The sequence below is a fragment of the Carya illinoinensis genome, chromosome 8 (assembly GCF_018687715.1).
Source record: "Carya illinoinensis cultivar Pawnee chromosome 8, C.illinoinensisPawnee_v1, whole genome shotgun sequence".
Classification (NCBI taxonomy): Eukaryota; Viridiplantae; Streptophyta; class Magnoliopsida; order Fagales; family Juglandaceae; genus Carya; species Carya illinoinensis.
The window spans coordinates 13,279,789-13,303,724 of NC_056759.1; the positions used below are offsets into that span (position 1 = coordinate 13,279,789).

At 36.0% G+C, this 23,936-nt stretch overlaps 1 protein-coding gene across 5 annotated transcripts; it reads right to left on the minus strand.

The window, feature by feature from the left end:
• Window positions 1-1,579: 1,579 nt before the first annotated feature.
• LOC122274772 (cysteine-tryptophan domain-containing zinc finger protein 3-like) lies at window positions 1,580-12,983 on the minus strand. Of its 5 annotated transcripts, none has more exons than XM_043083800.1 (14): window positions 12,409-12,983; window positions 11,406-11,478; window positions 11,148-11,278; window positions 10,608-11,003; window positions 9,198-10,510; window positions 8,656-9,095; window positions 6,763-8,564; window positions 6,521-6,681; window positions 5,424-5,584; window positions 4,641-4,801; window positions 3,796-4,281; window positions 3,361-3,499; window positions 3,153-3,277; window positions 1,580-1,825 (listed from the first exon to the last, which is right to left on the minus strand). In XM_043083800.1, exons 1-11 carry the CDS (start codon window positions 12,577-12,579, stop codon window positions 4,087-4,089), a joined length of 5,004 nt encoding a protein of 1,667 aa, XP_042939734.1. In that variant the 5' UTR covers window positions 12,580-12,983; the 3' UTR covers window positions 1,580-1,825; window positions 3,153-3,277; window positions 3,361-3,499; window positions 3,796-4,086. The 5 variants fall into 5 exon arrangements, with proteins under 5 accessions (XP_042939734.1, XP_042939732.1, XP_042939735.1 ...); XM_043083798.1 differs by having other exon boundaries at window positions 3,788-4,281; XM_043083801.1 differs by having other exon boundaries at window positions 3,153-3,232; window positions 3,591-4,281.
• Window positions 12,984-23,936: the final 10,953 nt, after the last annotated feature.

Here is a 23,936-nt window from a genome sequence, read left to right on the forward strand (position 1 = left end):
TATTGAACTTGATTCATTTAAAAAAAACAGCTTGCAAAGCAGACTTTGTGAAATATACGGAGGGTAATGGAAAAACAGAGGCAAGAACTGTGTCGGGTTTTTCTCCATCTGAGTATACCTGAGAACCGTTTAAGTAGAAGATAATTGATTGATTTTAGTATTTTTCTATGTCAGAAGAACCATCAAATCCTTAATTAATTCAAAGTTTTTATTAGGGTATAATGGCTGACGAAGGATGAAATCATTTTACAACTTACTAATGTCTTTACAATTTCGCAATAATTTCTTTTTCATTTTCTTTTTTTTTTTTTTTTTTTTTTTTTTTGGTAGCTTCATATTAATTGTTTTCAATTCAACTACACCGAAGGCTGGTATTCCATTCTGTGGTTGCGCCATTATCTTATTGGACTGTCTAAGGACTGTACCTTAGGAAACCTTAATAGCATGACATCAGTTGCTGAAGTTTTTATGTAATGGTACGCAGTTTCATACTTTCTTGCTTGCCAATCAGGGATACCGTGGGAGATTTGTGAAATTGCAGGAGTCTGCAATCTAAAAGAATAGGAGACAAGTAAGGAAAGACAGCATTAGAGTGAAAGAGATGTAACAAGGAAGAATCAGAATGAATCAAACTTGTGTCAATGATGATGGGTTTCTTCATTGCAGTACTCGATCGATGAAATGAAGTCAAGTTTTATAATTTATAAGCTTAATTTGGCAATGGTAACTAATTGCCAATCGGTGGTTTTTAATATTACTCACTTGGACAGTTGTACGACAACTACTGTGGGGACAGGGTAGGATTAAATATAGAGTTTTGTTAAGTATAAACAAAGTCGCGTACTAATTTACGTACCAATACTGATTACTTCATATTCAAAATTTAAATTATCAATAATTTCAATAAAATTTACTTTTTAACCAATCACATTAAATTAATACATATATTAATGTATAATTGTGTTTGTAACTAAATTTTTTCTTCAATATAAAACAACAGCAACTGAACTGCAGATGTCAGAAATTGCTTTTGAACGTTCTAACCGCCGCATTCCTATTCTTCATATGACATGATTTTTGTGTGGAGCACAAATTTCTCCTATTCATAATATGACATGATTTTTGTGTACAATGACATGATTTTTGTGTACAGCAGCAAATTTTCTTTGAATTACCCGGTGCACTTGCAGTGGAAAATTTCTGTTCTGTGCACCCCCAAGATTAGTGAGATACTGTTCCAGGACATCCGGTATCAATGAAAAATAAGATCCCGATAATAATGTCCAAAAATAAAAATTTAGGTAGTCTCAAAATTCAAGAGAGACAGGAATTCTCATCCTATCACAAGATTTGATATCATTACAAATATGATCATATAAACAATTTTAATGATGTTACATCCTAGGACTACTACATCCGTATCTCTAAACCATAACTGAATCCCCTTTCCCATTCCATAAAACAATAAAACAGGACAAAGAAGGCAAAGTAGAATAGGTTCTGTTCTTGTTCAATCTTCACAGCCCTTCATCTAGGCTAATATTAATAAAGGAAAGTTCATGATATGAGACCAAAAAGATTTAAAAAATCAAATATTTCAAGATTTTTATTATGAAGAATTATTAGATCAATGTTGCTAATATTATACAGGTGTAAAGACGGGTACTAGGGAGGGGTCAAAATCTCTTCATTAGTGACTGGCTGTTCGTAAACCATCAGAAAATGAATAAACAAATAATAAAAAAAAATGTCTAATCTTCCGATACGCTCAATAATCCGGCTGCCAGCTCTGCAGCCACTGCAACTGCCTCAATTGATCTTCATTCTACAACCACATGCCATTAAGTCAGTAGCAAGCAAACTAACCCTAAATGCATAAAAACACAAGCACCAACAAAGAATATCAAGGCACCAGCCCATTCCAGGACATGCTAGCAGCTAGTTTAAGAAAGTCTCACTAGCTGGGGCATGTATCTACATTTCCAACACAAACCAATTTGAGTTTTATGGGGTACTCCTTGTTTGTAAGAAATTGGCTTGCAATTCATGCTCGTTGATAGTGTTTGTGTCATGTCTAGTCATGAGTATTAGACCATATATATCAACCTGAACCCGACTAGTTTAATTAAACGGGGTTAGACCTTAAAACTCAAATCCAACCCGTTTAATTAACGGGTGACACATGTCCCATTTAACCCGTTTAATATTAAAGTTTTATTGGGTTAACCTAGACACAACCTATTTAACCTGTTTTAGCCACTCATATAAACAAGTTGAGCTGACCCATACATCTATCTTTTAACCCAATTAATATAATTTCATATATAATACAAAGGTAAATATATAAATAATTCACAATTATAACGGGATTCATGATAAAATAAAAATAAAAATAAAAATAAAATATTAATATCCAAACCAATAATATATAAGAAAATTAATATTTCATAATATATAATTCCATATAAACAAAAGAAATTAATTTAATAGTTTGAGATAAATCATAGTCAAATACTAATATTAATATTACATATTTCCAATAACAAAAAAATATATATATAGAAATATAAGACTAAACATTTATAAAATTTGAAAATAAAATTTATTCATATTACATGAGTTGATCACGGGTCGACCCGCAATTGACTCATCTATTAATCGTGTCTAATCAAGTCAACCTGTTTTAACCCAAACCCATTTATATCAAACTCAAACCCGCTTATTTCATGTTTTGTTCATCTCGCGTTCACAGATCGTGTCTTATATTGTCACCTCTAAAAATTCATTGAGTTGCTATGCCAGAGTTCTTTTCTTTTATATTTTTTTGGTGCACTCCCATAAAGTACAGGTTTTTTTTTTCTTTTTTTCTTCGGATCAATACCATCAAGTCCAGAAGAATTTCTTCCATGGTTGGTTTAACGATGGGCACACAAGATTATTTTCCTACGAGTGCAGAGGTATGCATACTAATAATACAAAGCCCTGACAAGTAAAAGTGCAATGTTTTTTTGATTAGTAAAAGGCAATATTAACATCACACGTAACTCACCTGACACTAATCAATTGGGAGGAAATTACCATTAAATTGACATATAAATTGAAACTTCATATCTTCATCAAGTTTGATAAGGTAACGAACAGAGTAACTTCACCTGTTAAAATACAAATGTGCAGCTGATTGTATGATCTTACACATCCTCCACCCTTCTGGAAAAGAGAAGCTGTACAAATCCTGGTATAATCGTAAATCAATGATTTGTATATTTACAGACATACACTGCCCATCAATAAATAAAATGAGTTAGAGATGAATGTAGAACGGGAGTCAAACCTAGCTTTTCACAACAGAGAGCCACTAACCTTTTTACAAAAATACTCGGCAAACGTCGTTTTTAGAGTGACATGGTTATCACAGTTATTTCGCATCTGCTATACAAGTTTTGCCAATTTAATCCTGATTGTCTATCAATAACAAAGAGCAACCGTCCCCACCTATGACCTGCACATTCGCATGAAAAAACAAAGTCAGACTAAAGCAGAGAATTGAAAACAAATGTTGTGAAAAAGAATGGCTGTAAAAAGATGCCTACGCTAGACTGCCATGTCTTTTGCACTCCTGTATAATAATCCTGAAGTGTCTCTGCTTGTAAAACAGTTCATGTGCCTACTGGCAGCTCCCCATACTCATGTTCTAAAGCAACTATCAAACTAAAACTAAAGCCAAAATGTCCTTTGAAGGAAAAAGAAGCCAATAGATGGCAAGTGAACAATCCAGATGGATCCATACCCACATACATCTAAAAGCTCAGAATCATTTTGGCAGAACTTTAACATGAATCACACTTCCTAAATTTGTTCCTTGTCCAATATGGAAGATGCAGCCTGCCACCATTCAGCTTGTATGACAAACATTGAGAATACTAACTTCTCAGGTTGGTGATGGCCAGTCTCTCGAGAACTATCATGCAGTGTGGAAGAGAGATCCAGGTCAGCCTCTTATTTGGTTCCTTCAAGGCTTAATACACATGATACACCAAAATGAATTCTTCCGATGGTTGAATTGTCTTCACAAGCACTTGCAGTTCTTTAATGGCTAATGGCCTCCATTGCAAGCCGTACCAAACGTAGTAATCCCTCAACATCTTGGAAGTTGAAATCAAGAGCTCTTTTAATAGAAGAGATACTCTCCGCATATTTGGTCTCACTCAAGCTCACATTAGCAGCTGCAAAAGCAATCCGTGATTTCCTTGAGGCTTCCATTGCAAGATTTACATCCTGTGCCTGCATATCATCACATTTGATTATGATGATACCTAAATATTATATGATGAGGAAAAGCATCCCAGTAAGATATGATCTCGATTCTATTAAAGGCAAGAGTACATTATAAAATTGATGTGCTTCGGATGCAAATTATGTTGCCCATGGATAGAAACCATTCCAAGACATGACATCTGGTACAAAATAAGTAAACTGCTTTTGCACAAAGCATATATGAGGAAAGATGCACTCTACACATATATAATATTCTTCTCCTACCAACATTGTACCTTTGAAGCCATTTTGTCTGCAATAATAATATTATTTGACTATTCTGCAACACCTAAAGTTTATATAGAGGATCAATGATGTATACTCACAAAACTGAGCAACCGTGTAAAGTTGGGTCGGCTTCGGGCAGCAATGACATGGTTTCCAGCAACTTGGGGAGAATTAACACCCTTGGCTAAGTTAACCTTGTCCAATGTGGTAGGATTGTTTAAGTTGTCAAGATCAGATGCAGATGAAGAAGGGGACTCGCCTGAAAAATGCAATAAGAAGAGTTATCATTAATAAGAAAATTATTACTAAATGTAGCCACAGTTCAATGGCGTAAATCAGTTTTTTGAAGATAGATAAAATTTTGTTTACAACAGTAAAGATGTTATCACATTAACCCACTTAACAAACAAAAGGAAAAATGGGAGGAGAGGTGAGGGCTAATAAAAATGGCAAGCCACAATGAGGCCACCTTGTGGAGAGTTGCAAGCTCTTACACACAAGCTGTTCTTTCCAATGTGGACTTTAGGCAAGGAAAATACAGCATGTGGACACTACACTAATTAGATAGGGCAAATTTACATTCTGGGATCATTGTAAAACTCTTCAGATTGTTGAGTGTGTGCAAAATGTACTTTTGAGTTGTGGAGAGCTCAATGGACTTCAAGCTAAGAAGTAACAAGATCATAATAGCTTTAAGACATAAAAAAGTAACTATCCCAAAGTTTGTTCCCACAAAGAAACAACAGTTTTACTAGATCATGGCATTGCTTTCAAGCTATGAAGAGCTCATAATAGCTTTAAAACATCAAAAATAACCATCCCAAAATATTTTCCCACAAAGAAACAACAGTTTTACTAGATCGTGTCATTGTTCAAATTACCAGGAGGAACCATTTGTAGAGCAGTCTGCAACTCATGGTGATCTCTGCTTGCACTAGTATGTGAGAAATAAATAATCCTCATGTATGCGACTTCCATGCATTTGTAGGCAAGAGCAGCGGCAGCCATATTTTTCAATTTCTCATATTCATGGGCACAAAACCTATTTGATATAACAGATGATCAAATGGAAGGGTGGGAAAGCTCCAAATTTTCATCCGAACTTTAAAAGGAAAAATGAAGACATCCAGAAAGACACTATGGATATACGATTAAACTTAAAAGGCCCTTTCTCCCTCTCTCTATGCAAGAGCTTTTGAAACTCCACCAGCCTCCCTAAAGGGATTTGCATCTCAAGTACATCAGTTAGTAGGTATAAACCATGTGAATTGCATGAAAGTAAGATACTCCAAATTTGGGAGTCATTCTCTTAGCTGCTTTGATAGGGCACTATTGCAGACGTTATTAATTACATTTTACCCCCCCCCCCCCAAAAAAAAAAAAAAAAAAACCAACAAACTCTCTCTCACGAAATCCCAGAACCCCAGGCTTAAAAAAGTGAACAGCCACTAACAACAGAAAAAAGCTCCATTTCTCATCCCAAACCAAAAAACCTCCACATACAACTCACAATAAATGAAAGAAAGCAACCATAGTTTACAAGCCAAAAACCCCAGAAACATCACATCAGACTCCTTCCAAGTTGAAGTCATGTCTTAAATATGCAGGGGCCCACAAACAGAATAGTGGGTGCACTCATGCAAAGGATGTGATTCAAAATTCTATGAATACCTGTTGTGTTTAAATCCAAGACTTTACCTATCAAAAAATACTATGAACCCCTGTATCCATGTTTATGAATAATTTTTTTTTTTTAAGTCATGTTTATGAATAAATATAAAAATAAAGGATAAAAAAGAGGTATCAAGAATAACAAGGAGGTCAGTTTTGACAAAGTTTCAGGTATGTTACAATCCATAAGAATAGAAAAACATGTCCATATATGTGGTGGTGCCAGAAATTCTATGTCCAACTGTAAATAGTGCTTATTGCTTAAATTGCTTAAAACCCCAAATTTGATGGTTTATGTTTGACTTACTCGCATAGTTTTGCAGTGCTGCTATACACTGGCTTTGATTTATTTATCTCACTGATTCTGGAGCTCTCACAGCTGCCAGATTCCAATAGAGAGGCTCCAGAGAGAAACTTGAGGGCAGCCTCAAAGTAAAGTCCAGTGCTTTCAAGATTCGAACCAGAGTTCTGCAGAAGATAGCCACAATTGTTAAGAATTTGTACAGAATAAGAGCAGCAATAGCTGAATCAAGCAAAGACTATAAAAACCTTAAGACGATCAGCCAAGTGTTTGAGATCTTTTGCTTCTTTCAGAGCATTGGTAGCAGCCAAGCTGGAGGAATCTCTTCTAGCCGGACTAGGGGCTTCAAGTTCCCTGGCCTTCTGCCCATTGGGTGTGGGATGTCTTGAACTAATGTGCTGAGTTCCATTCTGACTATCAGCCTTTCTTACCTGGTTTTGCACCTTTAATGCAGCATCACTGTCAGAGGCAACAACTGCTGGGCTGTGTACTCCATTTCCATTGTGAGACCCAGTAACTGGTCTGGGACAACGATTCACTGTCTCAATTTGAGATCCTCCAGAGGGTGGCAATGGTAGTGACTTCCCTCTCCCAGAAACTAGTCCAACTTGATCAGTTTTGTCAGAAGGGAGCCTTTTTGAACATCTTTCACTATCACAGTCACGCAGCACTGTTTGCTTTGTTGTAGACACTGCATCCTCTCTGCAGATAGAATCCACTTTGATATGTGAACCATCATGCTCTACAAAATTTAAATGGCTCTGTATTTTGCTACTCTCACTTGAAGATTTTCCTGCAGCATCTTTCCTAGCATCATTTTTGTTCTCAGACTCATCAGACTTGATGCCCAACTTCTCCTGCAACTGGTTTTTATCATCCCTAGGTTTTACTTCATTGGAAGGTGAATGGTCTTGAAGGTCGTTGAGAGACTCGGGAACCTTAACCTTACCCATATCAAATTCAGTTTTGATACTTCGGTTTTTGTCCTTCAACCGTGAAGAGGACCCCTTCCCAGACTTCCTTGGACACGACTCACGAGCACAAGAACCGTCTGTCTGTCTGTAATCATCGTGGCATTGATTTGTGATATCAGAAGGAGGCACAATCGGAGCTCTAGCTTTACTACCTGATGTGTAATGAAAATCCCTCCCCTGAATATTGAGCCCAGGGGACCCAACAGACTTGTGATAAGCAATGCTGAGAGCTTTATCGTTCCTTGCTGTCCCAGATCGAACACCCCCATCATCATCTTCACCATCTGAGAATTTTCTTGGACTGCCAACAGGAAAGGGACCAGCATACTGAAGGTCATCTTTCCCTTTGAGGTCCCTACATGCTGATGCAAGCTTATTTGGATTAGAAATTCTCATAGGTGACGAGGAAACTGATTCCACTGGTGAGCCTTTCACTTCCTGCAAGCTGACCCTTGTTTTATGGGAGCCAGAAACCTTAGAAGAGCTTGAAGTTGCTGCCAGAGAAGGCTGTAGAGATCCTAAATCCTTTCTCAAAGAATCCAGACCATCCAAGCTTCGCTGAGACAAATTGCTCCAAGGGTCTTTTCCAAGATGCTGGTTCTTTGAATGACTACCTTTTTTGTCTCTTCTACCACTGTCTCTACTTGACCTGTGTTCTTTCCCCTCAGACTTGGATAACCTTGCCTTCTTTTCCTTCCTGTAATCATCATCACTGAACTCCTTCACTTTCCTCTTTCTAGCATTTTCTCTAGCATTGGAGTTCCCCATTTCCAAAGAACCATCTTCCAAGGAAACCAGAACTTTGGAATTTGCTTTTTTAACAGAAACATGTGGCCCATCACATGCATCATTCCTTGAGTCCTTGAAAGAAGAGTGTTCACTGTATCTAGGTCGATTTTTCTCAGATGTAGTATGAAAATCATTACTTGAGCTAGGAGCCATCTTCCCAACTTGCCCACTGTGGTCCAACATCCAATCTTCATGAGTACAATCAGTCTTCATTTTCTTGGAAGCTCTAGAAAAATCTTTATCACCATTATCCTTTCTGCTTTTCATCTTTAAACTCTTGGCATCACCTACACTCATGTTTTATCAAGAAGTCATTACATAATAATAAAGTGGAAGGAAGTTTCGCAAATGCAAAATTCATGGCATGAAATACTGTACCTCCACCAGAATAGCTGTCGTGTACTTGTTGCTTCTCTTTACTATTTTTTACAGGTAAGTCACTGGACTTGCTTAGCTGCTGAAAATCAGGTTTTCCAATCAGAGGAGATTGGTTCACATCATTTAAGCTCCTACCTTTCACAGATGCCTGCAAACTTCTCTTCATTGAGTTTGACAACTGAGAGAGACCATCATTATGTGATGCATCTGCCATTTCTTTTGATCCATCTTTCTTCCTTTCACCCCAAGCCCTAGCATGTAAACTAATATTTTGGTGGTTTTGATCAGGATGCCAAACGTTAGCAAAGGTCACTCCAGTTATAACCCCACCAGGATTACCAGGCAAATTTGTTTGTCTTTCAGGAGCAGGAGTTTTGTAAAGCACATTAAGAGCTTTTGTTGTTTCCTCCTCAGTGACACTACACCGGTTCATTTCGGGCCTGAAAACATTTATGGATAGGTCAACCACTGGAGTGAGGGAGGGAGGGAAGGAAAGAAAGAGAAAGTATAGAACATTACAATGCTACTGGTATAATACTTACAGCCAGTCAAGCATGCTACATAGCCACTTCTCAGGAAGCTCGTTTGGGCTTCTACCGAATGGAAGAAGCCGCCATTTATGACAACTGTCACATTGGACCCAATTATCTGGTTCTATTATTGAAGGAGCCCCTGTAACAGGTACTGCATCACATATGGGCCCATTCCCCAAGCATGGAGCTACATTTGAAACAGCTTTAGGAGAAGCCTCTGATGTTGACAGCTTATCAAATTTCTTAGCACTAGATCTTTCGTCTGATGCATTGTTAATGGCACTTGTGCATTTCTCAACCATGTTGAAGTCCTTATCTCCAGAAGGCACTTCCAATAAATCCATTTGGTTCTGTTCTTCTTCCAATTCCCCAAAGAAATCACCATACCCATTTCCAGTTCTTCCAAGATCCTTCTGTATTTTTAATTCTTCCACATGAGTGCTCTTTTTTGTTTTCCTCAAGCTTACTTTTGGCACCTCTGGAGATTGGGCTCCATTACTTTGAATTCCCTTTAATATCTTCTTACGCCCAGAAAATGAGTCTTCCTTCTCAGGAGGCAATCTCATACTGTCTTGTTCATAGACAGTATCTTTTTTATTAGCCTTCTCCTTGAAAGGATCTGTGAATTCACTGTTTAGAGCTTTTCTTCCCTTAGAAACATTGGAGTCAGATTTTATTGAGTCATAACTCGTCTCTCTATTGGGATGGGCAGATTTTTTTGGATATGCTGGGACATCATCGAGAGAACTTGTTCTCTTATCTACCCAAGCCTTTCCAGCTGAACGAGCCTTTGACTTCTCAAACCAGCCATCCTCTTGGGTGAAAGTTGGCCCTGATGATTCCTCTTTTGCTAGATCAGAGCAGTCCTTGTCCTTTGGTAAACCCTTGTTGGCTTCCCTTACTACGTCAGAAGCCCTATCTTCACCTTTCTCCATGTACCCAGCTGCAGAATTTGAATTAGATAAAAGGGGTAGCTTCAGAGTCTTAGAAACAAGCTCCTCACATGCTAATATATCAATGTCTGGTTCCTTCCTCGATATAAACCCATTTCCCTTTCGTGCATCCTTACCATTACCACTCTTTGATTCAGCTGAAACATCATTATGCTTCAGAGACTTCATTTTCTTCTTTCCCATCACTTCCCCACCAACCTTTCTAGAATCAGATCCATATCGTACCATGTTAGTAATTTCCAATCCACCCTTGGACATAGCCATAGATGTATAATCTTTCATAAGCTTTTCCTTTTCAGTCAACTGAATAAGATCGTGGGAGAGAGGTGATATGAGTAGATCCTCGGGCACTGGAAAGGATGTCATAATCTGCTCCAACACATACAAAGAAAGACATACTAATTTCTTTCAAGAACGTTAAGGACAACAAAGTAAAGTGTAAAAAGATAACGGGCAGACAATTCACCTTAAGAATAGTGGTGGGGGACTCAAATGGCATATCTTGAGGCTCTATGGACATCCCTTCACTTTCTGAAGGGCTTTCATTTAATGACGATGATGGTGAGACATCAAGACCAAGACCACTGTAAATTTCAGCATTTTTTATTGTTGACAAGTTGTCAGAACCCACTTTCAGTCGAACCTTCAGTGTTTTCTGGTCAGATAGATTAGTAAATCTCTTGTTCTCGGATTCATATCTCGGTGTGACTTCCTCAGGAAGAGTACATGGTGTTCCAATATCTTGTTTGACAGAGTCCTTCATGGATGGTGTCTTCAATACAGGCAAAGATGTGGAACTAGTAGAAGCAGGTTTCACTGACTGAGATGCAGTTGAAGACACTAGAGAGTTTTGATGGCCACCCTGTGTATTAACATGATATGTTCAACTAGAAATTCTCCAATCAACAATGACTTAGTCATAAATTTCTCCTTTAAATTTGTATGCTTATTAAATATAATGAAATGATCATAAAGAAATGATAGCATAACATGCTTAAAATTCTACCTCTGTTAGAGGATTGTTGGGAGATCTGGCTGTGCTATAGTTATGAACTATTGGAGGAGTCCTTGGGTGAGACCAAACTGGAGATCGCTGATAGGCAGGCAAAAATGAGCCATACCCTCCATATTTTGCCCCTGTCACAGTGAAATATTGCAAAATTCATCAATATAAGAGGAACTCCAAATTAGTGTGGCCCTCAAACTTTTTTTTTAAGTACTAATTTTTTTTTTTTATAAGTACTTCTAATTTTTATTGACTTACCCAAATTCTCTGCAGAAACCCCACCTTCAAAGTCTTTCTGGAAGTGTCCCAAAACATTTTGAAGTTTCTCACCCTTAAGAAGATATAGGAGTTACATGTAATACAGAGCACCCAAATAAACATACATGAATTATAAAACAAAAAGAAAATGGAAACACTGAGCAGAACATAAAATAAGAGGTTTAGAGAGTTTGCAAAGCTAGCAGCTATTACTTTCCTAAAGAATTACACTTCACTGCCCTACAGTACAAAATCTAACTCTCAATCTCAAAAGCCATCTGCAAGAAGTTCTCGTTGTGCGTTTCCAGTTATAATAGGTAAATCTCAGGAAGCTCATCCATAGGTTCTTCAATGCCCTCTACCTCCTCGGTCAAAAGGATGGAGCATGGATTTAATGACTCCAACACTGCGAACTCAAGACACACCACATTCCCAGCTAACGAAAGATTTTAAAACCATTGCTGATAGACTTACAAGCTAAATCCCATCTCACCATGGGATTTAGCTAAATTTCTTACAAGCTAAATCCCATCAATAAAATTGCTTATTACTTGTCAAAAAAAAAAATCCCATCTCATCATGACCAATTACTTTTCCAAAGAAGATCAAGCCTTTGCATTAACTGAACATCTCGAATAGCATTGTCACTGAATTAGAAAAAGGGAATATCTCGCTTGATAATGGATGAAGCTGAATCAGCAAACTCATGTTTGAAGACAATAAACAAAAGCTAAGTCATAAGGTCTTGTACTTTTTTTATCTTTTTTTCTTTTTGGGGGGCTCTGATCACAGCTTATTGAATCCAACGAAATTAAAAAACCCGGAAGAACTTAATTTAACAAATACATTCTCCTAAAATTCTTCGTAAAAGATCACACCAACTAATCTCAGATCTAGCTCACAAAATAAAGTCAGAAAACAACCATATCTAGTACCGCACAAAACTGGCATAAAGTTAACATCCGTTTGAAAGGAAAAAAAAATGTTCAAAAAAAAAACTTACAATGTAAGAAAAAGCGATATCAGGATCGATGCTCCCATCGTAATTGTCGTTGTCGTTCCGGTAAGAACTAGCCTCGCCTTCTTCAAGCTCATTCTCCTCCATCTCTCTCCCTCCACCTCCACCACGAAACCCTAACCCTAGCCCCTTCCTTGCATCCTCAAAAGAAATCATCCAGAAAAACAGAAAGTACGGAGGACTTTTTAATCAAACCCCCAAACCCAGAGCTCCCTCTTCACAACCCCACATCCAAATCCAAAACACACTCCGACCCATTTCACAGAACCAAAATCCCGCCAAGGCTTTCTGCTAAAACAAACCAAACTCAACCCCGATCACCTATCATACCCTCCCAAATTTGACAATTTTGAATCATTCAATACTTCAATATCAAAATATTCAATAAAAGACCAAGAAGAGATCTCTTTGATTCTATGTATTTCCTTCTTCTTTTTCTCTTCTAAAGCGTAGAGCTTCAGAATCGCTTTGTTGCGATTTCTATAGCTGGAATCGAATCAGCACATACTCTCTCTCTCCCTCCCTCCTCTCTCTCTCTCTGGTTTTTGGTGTATACAGCAGCCGCGTTTATTTTTATTTTATTATTATTATTTCCTTTTATTTACCTTTTGCCCCTTATTTTTATTTTTTCTTTTGTTTCGCTTTGAAGCAAAATGTTTATATTTGCACGGAACATTTGATAGAAAGGACAAAAGAATACAGTATATTTCCTTTCCGATGGTATATGTTTTTAAATTTACTACCTTTGAACCCCGTAGTTTATGTCTTTTGCGTCAGTGGCCTTTCCGGGGGTATAAGGATTAAGGATATATCATAATATCAGCCGCCTTATTATGCGCGTGTAAGCACGCTCTATAGTAATTTTCTTTTTATCTTGTTTTAAGGATAATCATTAATCAATGCCAGTATATTCTATCTGAGATTTTAAACAATATAGGATAGAAAGAAGCATTAATATTAAACTAATAAATAAAATAATAAAAATACTTTATTTTTCTATAGTTTTTATCTTTAAAATAATATTATTTGGTGTTTACCTATAATTCACACATGCAAATGAATTTTGTTCAACCATTAAGGTGTTAGTCCAATTGTTACAATCTGGTATTTCATAGTTTTGAAATTAAATATTCGAGTTAAGATATAAGTTGAAACCATTTATAATAATAAAACTTAACTTTTGAGTAATGGAATAGCCTTTAAACTAACTAGATATTTTGAAAGTACTGTAGTGACGAGCTCGCCTTTTATGCAGTAGTTATAACTCAAATCGGACATTCTATAACGGAGATTGACTCCTATGATCACGCTCAATGAATATTGATACGCTGGCCCCTTCTTTCTCCTTTTTAAAAAAATAATAATAATATTTTTGTTCAATACATGGCTATGCAATTTTTGCCTATTCATTGCAAGATGTTAGCGGTTTAGACATTTAAAAAATTATATTTATAAATTGAGTTTTATTATGTATAAATAAAATCGCGTACTAATCTGCATATCAATACTGATTCATTCACATTTAAAATTTAAATTAGCATTATTTTTAATAAAATTTATTTTTTACCAATCACATTAAATTAATATATATATTAATATACATTTATGCTTAGAACTAGATTTTTCTTAATCCTAAAATTGTGTTTGGCAAGTGAGTACTACTTTATTATTATTTATAAATTATTTACTATTTTTTATTAATATTTACCATTATTTTTATTATTTAAGAATCATTTCAAATCATTGAGCAAACAGGCAAAAGCTAATTGTTTTGAAGTTGATTATTATCTTGCCAGTCAACCCTTAACAAGTCAAGCAGTTCAACAAACGGTTGTCTTTACGACCCCATACTTTGAACAGTCTGAACGGAAAGAAAGTGCGTGCAAAATTCAAATGCAATTATATAAAAAATAAATAGAAAAATATATAATATATAATATTTTTCACAATATATTTTATAATTACATTTTAAAATAAGAATATTTTTATGAGATATTTTATCTCACTTTATAATGATATATTATGAAAAGTATTGTAAAAAGTGTTGTGTTGATATCATTATTTATTATCCATTTCGAATGTTTTTGGTGTAAATTATATTTATTATTATTTTTAAATATTTTTTAAAAAAATCAATATATTAATAGTTATTTTGTTAATTATTAAATAAAAAATATTAAAAAATAAAATATTTGAAGAGTCAAATGAGAAGAAACTATGATGGGATGGTATCATTTTCTCAGATAAATAAATGAAAACGAGTATTGTCAGGTAGCGGAATCAAGCGTGCCGTGGATCATGTATATCCTCTCTCAATGATAATTAGTTGTTTCCAAAATTTAGATGACGCAATAATTTTAATTTATTACAAAATATTATAATTATAAAATTTTTATATTTAAATACTAATTATTTTTAATGATTATATTTTTATTTAATATCAAATGATTGATATATAAATAAAAGAATTGATTCAAAATAATGGTTAAAAAAATTATAAAATATATTTCTTTTTATTTCTTCGAATAGTTTATAAAATTTAATAAATGGATCGCCAGAAATTCTTTTTTTAAAAAAAAAAGATAAAAATAGTATCCAAATGAAAAAATTCATTTTTCAAAATGTATACGAGTGATTTGCACAACGATCTAAGAATTGTATATAATATTATTCTTCTAAAAATTGATATTGACCCGTCGTATTAATTGTTGGATGAGTCAAGTTCAGAGAAGTAATCTTCAATGACAATTTTGACATTTTTGCCTGATTGAGGAGCTGTGATGCCACAAATTGATGAAATGACTTCAATGCATGTGGGTCAATTGACAAGGAAGTTGGGTTTGTGTAAGTAAATTCCCAAAGTTTTTATCTCTTTCTCTTGTATATTGTATTTTGTTATGTACAAAGATGTTTGTGCAAGTAAATTTCCATATTTGGTTTTATTTTTTTACCTTTTTTGCACACTGCATTTTGTTATCTACAAAGATAGACAAGGACATTAACTCAAAGCAAGCATGTGTGGACAAGAAATATCCTATTTTTAACTTGCATCTTTCAAAAGAATTATTAGATTCTTTCGGAGGATGACATAATACTTCTGTAGCATTTACATATATATTATCCACATGCTTTAACTTTTTTGAAATCCACCATTCCAGGTCATTAAGGATGAACCATGTAAGGATCACATGCTAAATATAGTTTAATGGTATGCAAGTATCATGCACTCATTTAAAAAAAAAAAAATGAGGTCTATTATTAAAAAAATAATTTGTTCATGTGAGTTTCATATTTATCTATTTTTTAAAAAGAAAGTACACAAAACTTGTATAACATAGAACTACAAATACCATTTCTCTTCCACAATTCCTCTACATGATTCGAGAGGTGAGAATTAGTCCTCTCAAGCATGTAGTTATAAATATTATAAGGTCATCTTTCTTAAAGTTAAACAAGTTTGTTGGCTCTAAATTCTAAAATAGATATTGGTTGTTCGCCTGTTACTACTGGCAAAGGATCCTGCATTACCACCACCATGACTGACTTCCTAGTGGTGAAGGCTCATTCGTCCGACAACGTAATCCTTGGGAGCCCAACCTTGAATAGCCTGAAAGTCATTACATCCACTTATCACTTGAAACTAAAGTTCCCAACCAAGGAAGCTGTGGGGGAAGTTCGTGGCAAGCAAGCATGAGAGTGTTATATGCAAGAGCTCAAAATGGAGGAAGAGACATCCATGAGATGAAAAGCTCAGGTTTTGACGAAGCACCACCACCACCACCTAAGCTCATCAATCACTAGGTAGAAACGAGAGATGAGCAAAACCAAAAGCAAGCAAAGGCAAATGAGACCCTTGAGCTAGTGGTTCTGGATCCAAGCCACCCTGAAGCCACCGCAAGGATCAGGACTAGAATGGGGCTTAAGATACAGCAGCAATTAAAGCAACTCTCAATTGAACACAAAGACGCGTTTGCTTGGAGTTACGAAGACATGCCCAAAATTTACAACGAAGTCATCGAGCATCGTCTCTACATAAACGTAGAAGCTAAGAAAGTCCAACAAAAGTGAATGGGCTTCAGCACGGGGAAGTACACAGCCATAGTTGAGGAAGTCGACCGCCTGCTAGCCGCGGGTGTTATCCAGGAAGCTCATTACCCCAAGTGGCTATCCAATGTTATACTTGTAAAGAAGTCATATGGAAAATGGAGGATGTGTGTTGATTTTGCTGACCTAAACAAAGCATGCTAGAAGGATAGTTTCCCTTCGTACTCTACGGTGGGACATCGCATACTAAGTCTTATGGATGCATACATGGGATATAATCAAATTTGGATTAATCCAAACGATGAGGAAAAGACGTTGTTCATAACAGATTGAGGCCTATATTGTTATCAAGTGGGATGAAGAACACCAAGATCACTTACCAGAGATTAGTAAATCACATGTTCAAAAGGCAGATAGGTCAGAACATGGAAGTTTATGTAGACGACATGCTGGTCAAAAGCAAGGAACTCAAGTACCACTTAACTAACTTACGGGAAGCCTTCACCGTGCTATGACAATAGAAAATGAAGTTAAACTCGGCAAAAGGTGCTTTCAGTGTATACTCAAGGAAGTTCCTAGGCTTCATGGTCTTGGAAACGAGAATAGAAGCCAACCCAAAAATATCAAGGCGATAATGGATATGAAGCCACCTTGGAGAATAAACGAGTATAGACGTTGACTGGATGGATAGCAACGCTCAATAGTTCGTCTCCAGATTCACAGACAAGTGTTTACCCTTCTTCAAAGTGTTGTGGAAGGCTCAATCTTAGAACAATGAATGCGACCAGGCTTTCAAAAAATTAAATGAATATATATCCAAATCGTTACTTCTGAGTCAAGCAGGACAAAGGGAGACCCTATACTTATACCTGTTAGTCTCCCTAAATGTAATCTCGACAGTCTTGGAGAAAGAGGAGAAGGGTACCCAGAGGCTAGTGTACTACACAAACTGGGGTTCAAAGGAGTTGAAGCTCATTACCCATGAATGGACATGTTGGCTTTGCATTGGTGATGGCCACTAGGCGACTAAGGTTGTATTTCTAAACTCACAAAATCAAGGTCTTAACAGAAACTCCCTTGAAGAAAGTGCTACAAAAACCAGATGCCTTTGGTCACATTGTGAGTTGATCGGTTGAATTACGCGAGTTCGACATCAAGTAACTTCCCCAGAATGTCGTGAAAAGGCAAGTCTAATCCAAATTCATAGCTAAATTTACCAACTTCCCAAAAGAAGTCTAATCTGCACCGATAGTGAAGCTTCGATGGGTTTTCATTGATGGTTCATCCTGCGCTCCGATGGGGGAGTAAGGGTGCATATCACAACTAATTATAGAGAAGAACGCTACTATATAATAAAGCTCGCTTTCAAAACCACCAATAATGAGGTAGAGTATGAGGCATTGATAGCAGGGCGCCATAGCTGAGGCATTAGGAGCTAAGGAGATTGATATAAGAGCTGACTCTCAAGTGGTCATCAATCAAGTTATGGAAGAGTGCACATCGAATGACGAGAAACTGAAGAAATACCTATAGCTGGTATTATGGGAGAAGCGTGATCGTTTCTGATACTTTAACATCAAGAAGATACCATGGGTGAAAAATTGGAATGCAAACAAACTAGCATAAATCGCCTCAGGCATGGAGGAGTCAGCTCAGCCATGGGAAGCTTCAACCAGGACATTAGAAATTCCCACCATTGGAATTGAGGTATCTGAAGTAAGGTTAGGATATTAGAAATTCCCACCGTTGGAATGGGCATTGGAAGTGATAAAATACTTGGATGCCAGAGAGCTCCTCGACAAAAGATAGGAGACGAGAAAGGTTAGAACACAGCAACACACTTTGCCCTAATAGATGGGGTGTTATATGGGAGAGGCTTCTCTACCCCCTTTTGAGGTGCATCTCATTAGAAAAAGCACAATACATATTGACAGAAATACAAAAAGTGTATGAAAACCACTCCGGTAAGAGAGTTCTAGTGAGGAAGGTCATGAAAGTAGTTTATTACTGGTTGTGCACCCTCAAAGACATAGAAAAATTTGTCAAAAAATGCATAAAGTGCCAATTGTTTTCACCCGTACCACATTGCCCACTAGAGGAATTATCGTCAATCATGTCACCTTGGTTGTTTGCACAATGAAATTCATGGTTGTCACCATGGGTTTCTTTACAAAGTGGGTAGAAGTAGAAGCGTTAGATATGATCACAGTGAACATCATCACCAAGTTCCTATGGAAAGTTGTCACGTGTTAGTTTGGCATCCCTCAGAGTATATTCTGAAACAGTAGACGACAATTTAACTCTAACAACTATCGTGATTGGTGTGTAGAATTGGAAAGTAATATTCCCCAGGTCACCCACAAGCCAACGGGCAAATCGAGGCTAAATAGACCCTTATAAAACCAAGGCCTAGCCTACACCTACGGAAGCCTAAGGATTAAAGGATAACAGCTCACTAGACATGGGTGAAAGGTTAGTCATCGCGTGCCAACCTATAATTCAAACCCACACATCATCAATCATGAATTAATGACATAACAGATAGGATAATCATATGTGTTATACATGTTTATGATACTTACCCGAGCTATTATCCTCCCCAGCATAACAAATGGCTAATCCAGCAAAGATCAGAGAAGATTGCACCATTAAACAAGTACCGATGGTCAGGTGGCTAACTTATATAAATAAATGCCAAAAGACATGCCTGAGGTAATTTCTAATCTCTAATCATTTTTGACATGCTCCCCAGATTATACAGTGACTTAAGCATCGGAGGTGTTCCTAGACACACCCAGCCCCCTTCACTTTCTAATTGTAGGTTATCGAAAGAGATTGTCAGTGCTATGAAAAATGAGCACAAAAAATAGGCCAAAAGATTCAGTCAACAATAGGCTAAATATGATCTTAGACCTATTGGTCAACTATATGACCAGAAACAAAAGGCCAAGAATAGATTTGGGGGCTTCAAACAATGCTTATAATAAACCACAAAAAACAATTGGGCAACCAAATGAAAAGAGATTCACAAGTAATAAAGATGCTCAAAGACATGGATTTGAAACCAAACATTGTTGAATGACAATAAAGATTCTATGGGAAGTAAAGCTAGCAGAAGGATTGCACAAAGAGAAATAGTTCGTCGAATTAAGTCTGATGTTAGCCAAGGGCTCCAATATCATAAAAAGAAATTAAGATAAAATAAAATTAGAGATTGAAGAGAGAGGAGGAAAAGAATCATTATGAAAATCAATTGTATTTCAATACAAAGCAAGTCTCTTTATGTGAAAATTACATGAATATGAGACAAGGTAAGTTTTTATATCATTATGAAAATCAAATATCTTGATTTGATAATTATGAAAGTGAAAATCAAATAATAATTAAATCAAATTCTTAATTTGATATTATAATTTATGGATTTAATTTTTTTATCTCACCTACTAGTGCTTTTAAATATGGTTAAAGAACATGCTTTTGTGACAAAATAATTCATTTAACTAGTTACCATTGAGAGAGAGAGAGAGAGAGAGAGAGAGAGAGAGAGAGAGAGAGAGAGAGAGAGAGAGAGAGAGAGAGAAGATGTTTATCACTTTGAGTTTTCTTATGCTGTCTCTCACAAAATATGAAAACAGAATTAGTGAGTAGAGACGGAGAGCATGAAAGAGCATTCATATAATCTAAACTATTTTGTAGACAGTAAACATTTCTTCCAAATTGAAATAATAGATGTTTTCACTCTATAAATTTGATAATGGTCTATTCAACATGTGAGAAGCACATGTTGAATATATAGATCGGTAGTTATTTTAGAATCATGTTCTTCTAGATGTTTAATCGGTATCTATTAAACTTATAGACTATAATGGAAAAAAAAAAACTTTGGTCCTTTTGAAGCATGGGGATCTTTTCAAAAGTACTCAAGGGTTTCAATAAGAGAGAGAGAGAGAGAGAGAGAGAGAGAGAGAGAAGGGAACAGAAGTAGGTATATAAGAAAAATCGGCTTTTCTTTCATCGGGGTTATCACTAACGAATTAAAGCCAAAGACAAATCAAGGTAGCTTGCCTAGCCTATAGGCAGGGTAGAAAGATGAAGCGCTCAAAGTTGATCATGCACATCTATCATATAACCTGTTGGTCCCAAGCAATGTCTTGCGCGAAGTGCCCTACCTAGAAAGAGCTATCCTTTATGTTAGAAGGAACTCAAATGGAACTTCAATTGTTGGACCTTCATTGTCTCACCTTTCATAGATATGGTATAGTGGGGGTATAGTCTGACAAAAAGAATTAACGTTAGGGGTGCTACCCACCTTTAGTCGGCCTTCCGGCCTCATCCCACTTGGATGCCAGGGGCAGATTGGCTCCCAAGCCATCTACCCACCGCTGCACCTTAAACACCACAACTTCCAAAAGTCAAGCCCCTAAACATTGAAAATCAAACACTAAATTCAAAGAAATTAGAGTCTCGAGTTCAAGATACTTACAACTACAAGGTGAGATAGAGCAACGGCTAGTTTCAACAATAGCGTGAGCTATAAAAATGAAGATGACGATGATGACAACTAGTTATGACAACGACAAGTGAGAGAGTTAAGAGAGAGGCTAAGAGAGAGTTGAGACATGGGAGGAGGGGCAAATTTGGTTTTATTAACCCTTGTAAAGAAATGATGCCATTTTGGAGATACTCAAAATGATATCATTTCATTACAAATATTTTTTTAATATATATATATATTTGTCTAGCAGGACAGTTAAAAATTCAAGCTGGCTAAGCCTCAACTCGGCAACTGTCCCCCAACATCTCTTTAAGCATCCACCTGCCTGCCTGCAGTGTGTAGGAGGATGCCCTTGCCTACCCCAGAAGGGGGCTGACTGGGTGGGCATGCTAGATGTGGGGGCCCACCCAGTGGACCTAATTAACATTGTATAGTAGCATATACTTTGCCTCCTTGAACATCCATCATTATTATCCACTTTGTATTAATCTTTGTCTTTGAAACGGAGTGAATGGGAGCCCATTTCAAATTAGATATGCTCCAAAAGCTACCAAAAGAGAATATGCTAATATCGAACTTATGTTGAAGATCAAACTTGTGCAGGAAAAATATAAATACATGTACACCTTTTTATACTTTGCTACCCAAAATGATTCTAATTTGTAGCATTATTCCTACACTACCAAACTTGAGATATTGTCCTCTTAAACTACCAAAAAGTGGTAAAATGTACTGTCGTTTAAGGTTTGATGGTCAAAATTGTTTCACATCACATGATGCATGTTTTGGAGCATCTTAGTATTTAATTATAATTAGGTCAAGTATGTTATTTAACAAAAGTGAATAGTTAATTTAAAAATGTAATGTTTCAACTTTATTAATTTTATAGTGCAAAGCATATTTTAATATTCACTTTATATTTTTGCTTTTAATTATTCTACATCCTAAAGTTGTAAAAAGACTTGCAAGGAATGTTGATTCCAATATATATTTATTTATTTTCATTTCCATCAATAGAGCCTTGTAGTCAACGTATTCATAAATAACATTTAATGTCACAAAACTTTTCGATGTAAGTTATGCAATGTATAGTGGGAGAGAGTCCTCATGGTTAGGGGTGTAACCAGTTCGGTTTGGTCTGGTTTTAGATAAAATTTGGGATCGAGCCGTTATGAACCGATTTTACATTTTCAAGAACCGATTTTGCACTAGTTACCCCCCTAAACCGATTCTTTCGATTTTACCAGTTCGGTCTAGTTTTTCAGTTTTAATATTATAGTATATAATACCATAATGATACAATTATTCTAGATACAGGTGAGACTCATAATTACTGCAAAATCGGCTGGCCACGTCAGCCGAAATACAATTAAAAAAAAAAACCAAAATAAACAAAAAGAGAAGAAAGAGTTTTAGAAGAGCTCTGGCGCCGCCTTCTTCCTGTGGGTCTAGAATAACTGCACTACCTCATAGGGGTCTCTCCGATTCATGTGGATCTTCATGTGGGTCTCTCATTTGGATCTCCATGTGGGTCTCTCGTCCCTTTTTGCTTGTGGATAAATCTTCGGTGTTGGGTCTTCATGTGGGTCTGTTGTAGAACAGTGTTCACAGCCCTGACTAACGGAACTTGGATAGCAATTCTCAAGGGACTCCTTGCCCCTTCAATGTCCCTTCTATTCAATGCTTCATTTGCAGAAATTACATTGTATTGCATGCTTGCTTGGCCTGGCAACACCACCACTTGAAACCCCTGCATGCTGATTGAAGTTTATTGTCTCAATTGTTATAAATATTATTTTATGTGATGAATAATTGTTTTTGTTTTTTCTAAAATTATTATTTATAAGAAACAATGGAAGATAGATGAGAAAGGAAGAAAAATGGGCCTCATATTTCATTTCATTGCAAAATCGAAGAAGTTCTACTAGAAAGAAGAGAAATGATATATGAATTGATGAAACAATGGTGCTATTTTGTAAGTAGATGTGCTGATCTTAACCTTTTTATTCCAAAACTAAGTCCCACATCATTGAGAATCAAGAAATCGGAGAATGGGAGATTTTAGTCCAAGGATTTCTATGTACAATCATAGAAAGGAGGGAGAGCTTCGAGGGAGGGACATGGGAAGAAGAAGATGCGAAGATGAAGAGAGGAAGAGCTTCATGCCAAGGACTCTGTTTACAAGTGCGTAGGGAGGGAGCTGGGAGAGAATGTGATTCTAAGGGAGGCAGCTCTAGTCTTCAAAGGGAGAAAGTGAATCTAAGAGAATGTGCAAGTGCGAAGGAGGGAGTTGGGGGAGAAAGTGACCAAAATGAACCGTTTTCTCCACTTGACCAAAACGAGTTGTTTCATTTTTCACCTAGGTAATGCCTCCGTTACGCATGCTGCTTGCATTTAGCATTTTTCATAGTGATAATATATTGTAGTATATTATAATATATATTACAATTGTATTATAGCCTATAGTGATATATTATAATATATAATATAGTGATATATTATATTATATTATAATATATAGTGATATAGTATTACAATAACTATTAATATGCACTATATAACATTAGTATAACTATTAATAGAATAAACTATAATGATATGAGATTTTAAAATTTAATATTATATTAACTAGTAATTTATCATATAATACAAAATAATTTTATATATAATTATATATTATATATACAAATTATATACAATATAAAAAATTAATATATATATATATATATGAAACGGCCTGATTCAGTTTTGTCCTGTTTTAGAAAGAGAAAAATCGGATCGATTTTGACTAGTTTTAAGGAAAATAAAACCGGTATCAGACCAAACCCATCGGTTCGGTTCGGTCTAGTTCATCAATTCACTAGTTTTACAGCCCTACTGATGGAGAGTTTTTTCTCTTTCTTTTAGTCATGGATAAATACGGTACTACTATACTAATAAGGCATAAAAAAGAAATAGTACATAAAATATAAGA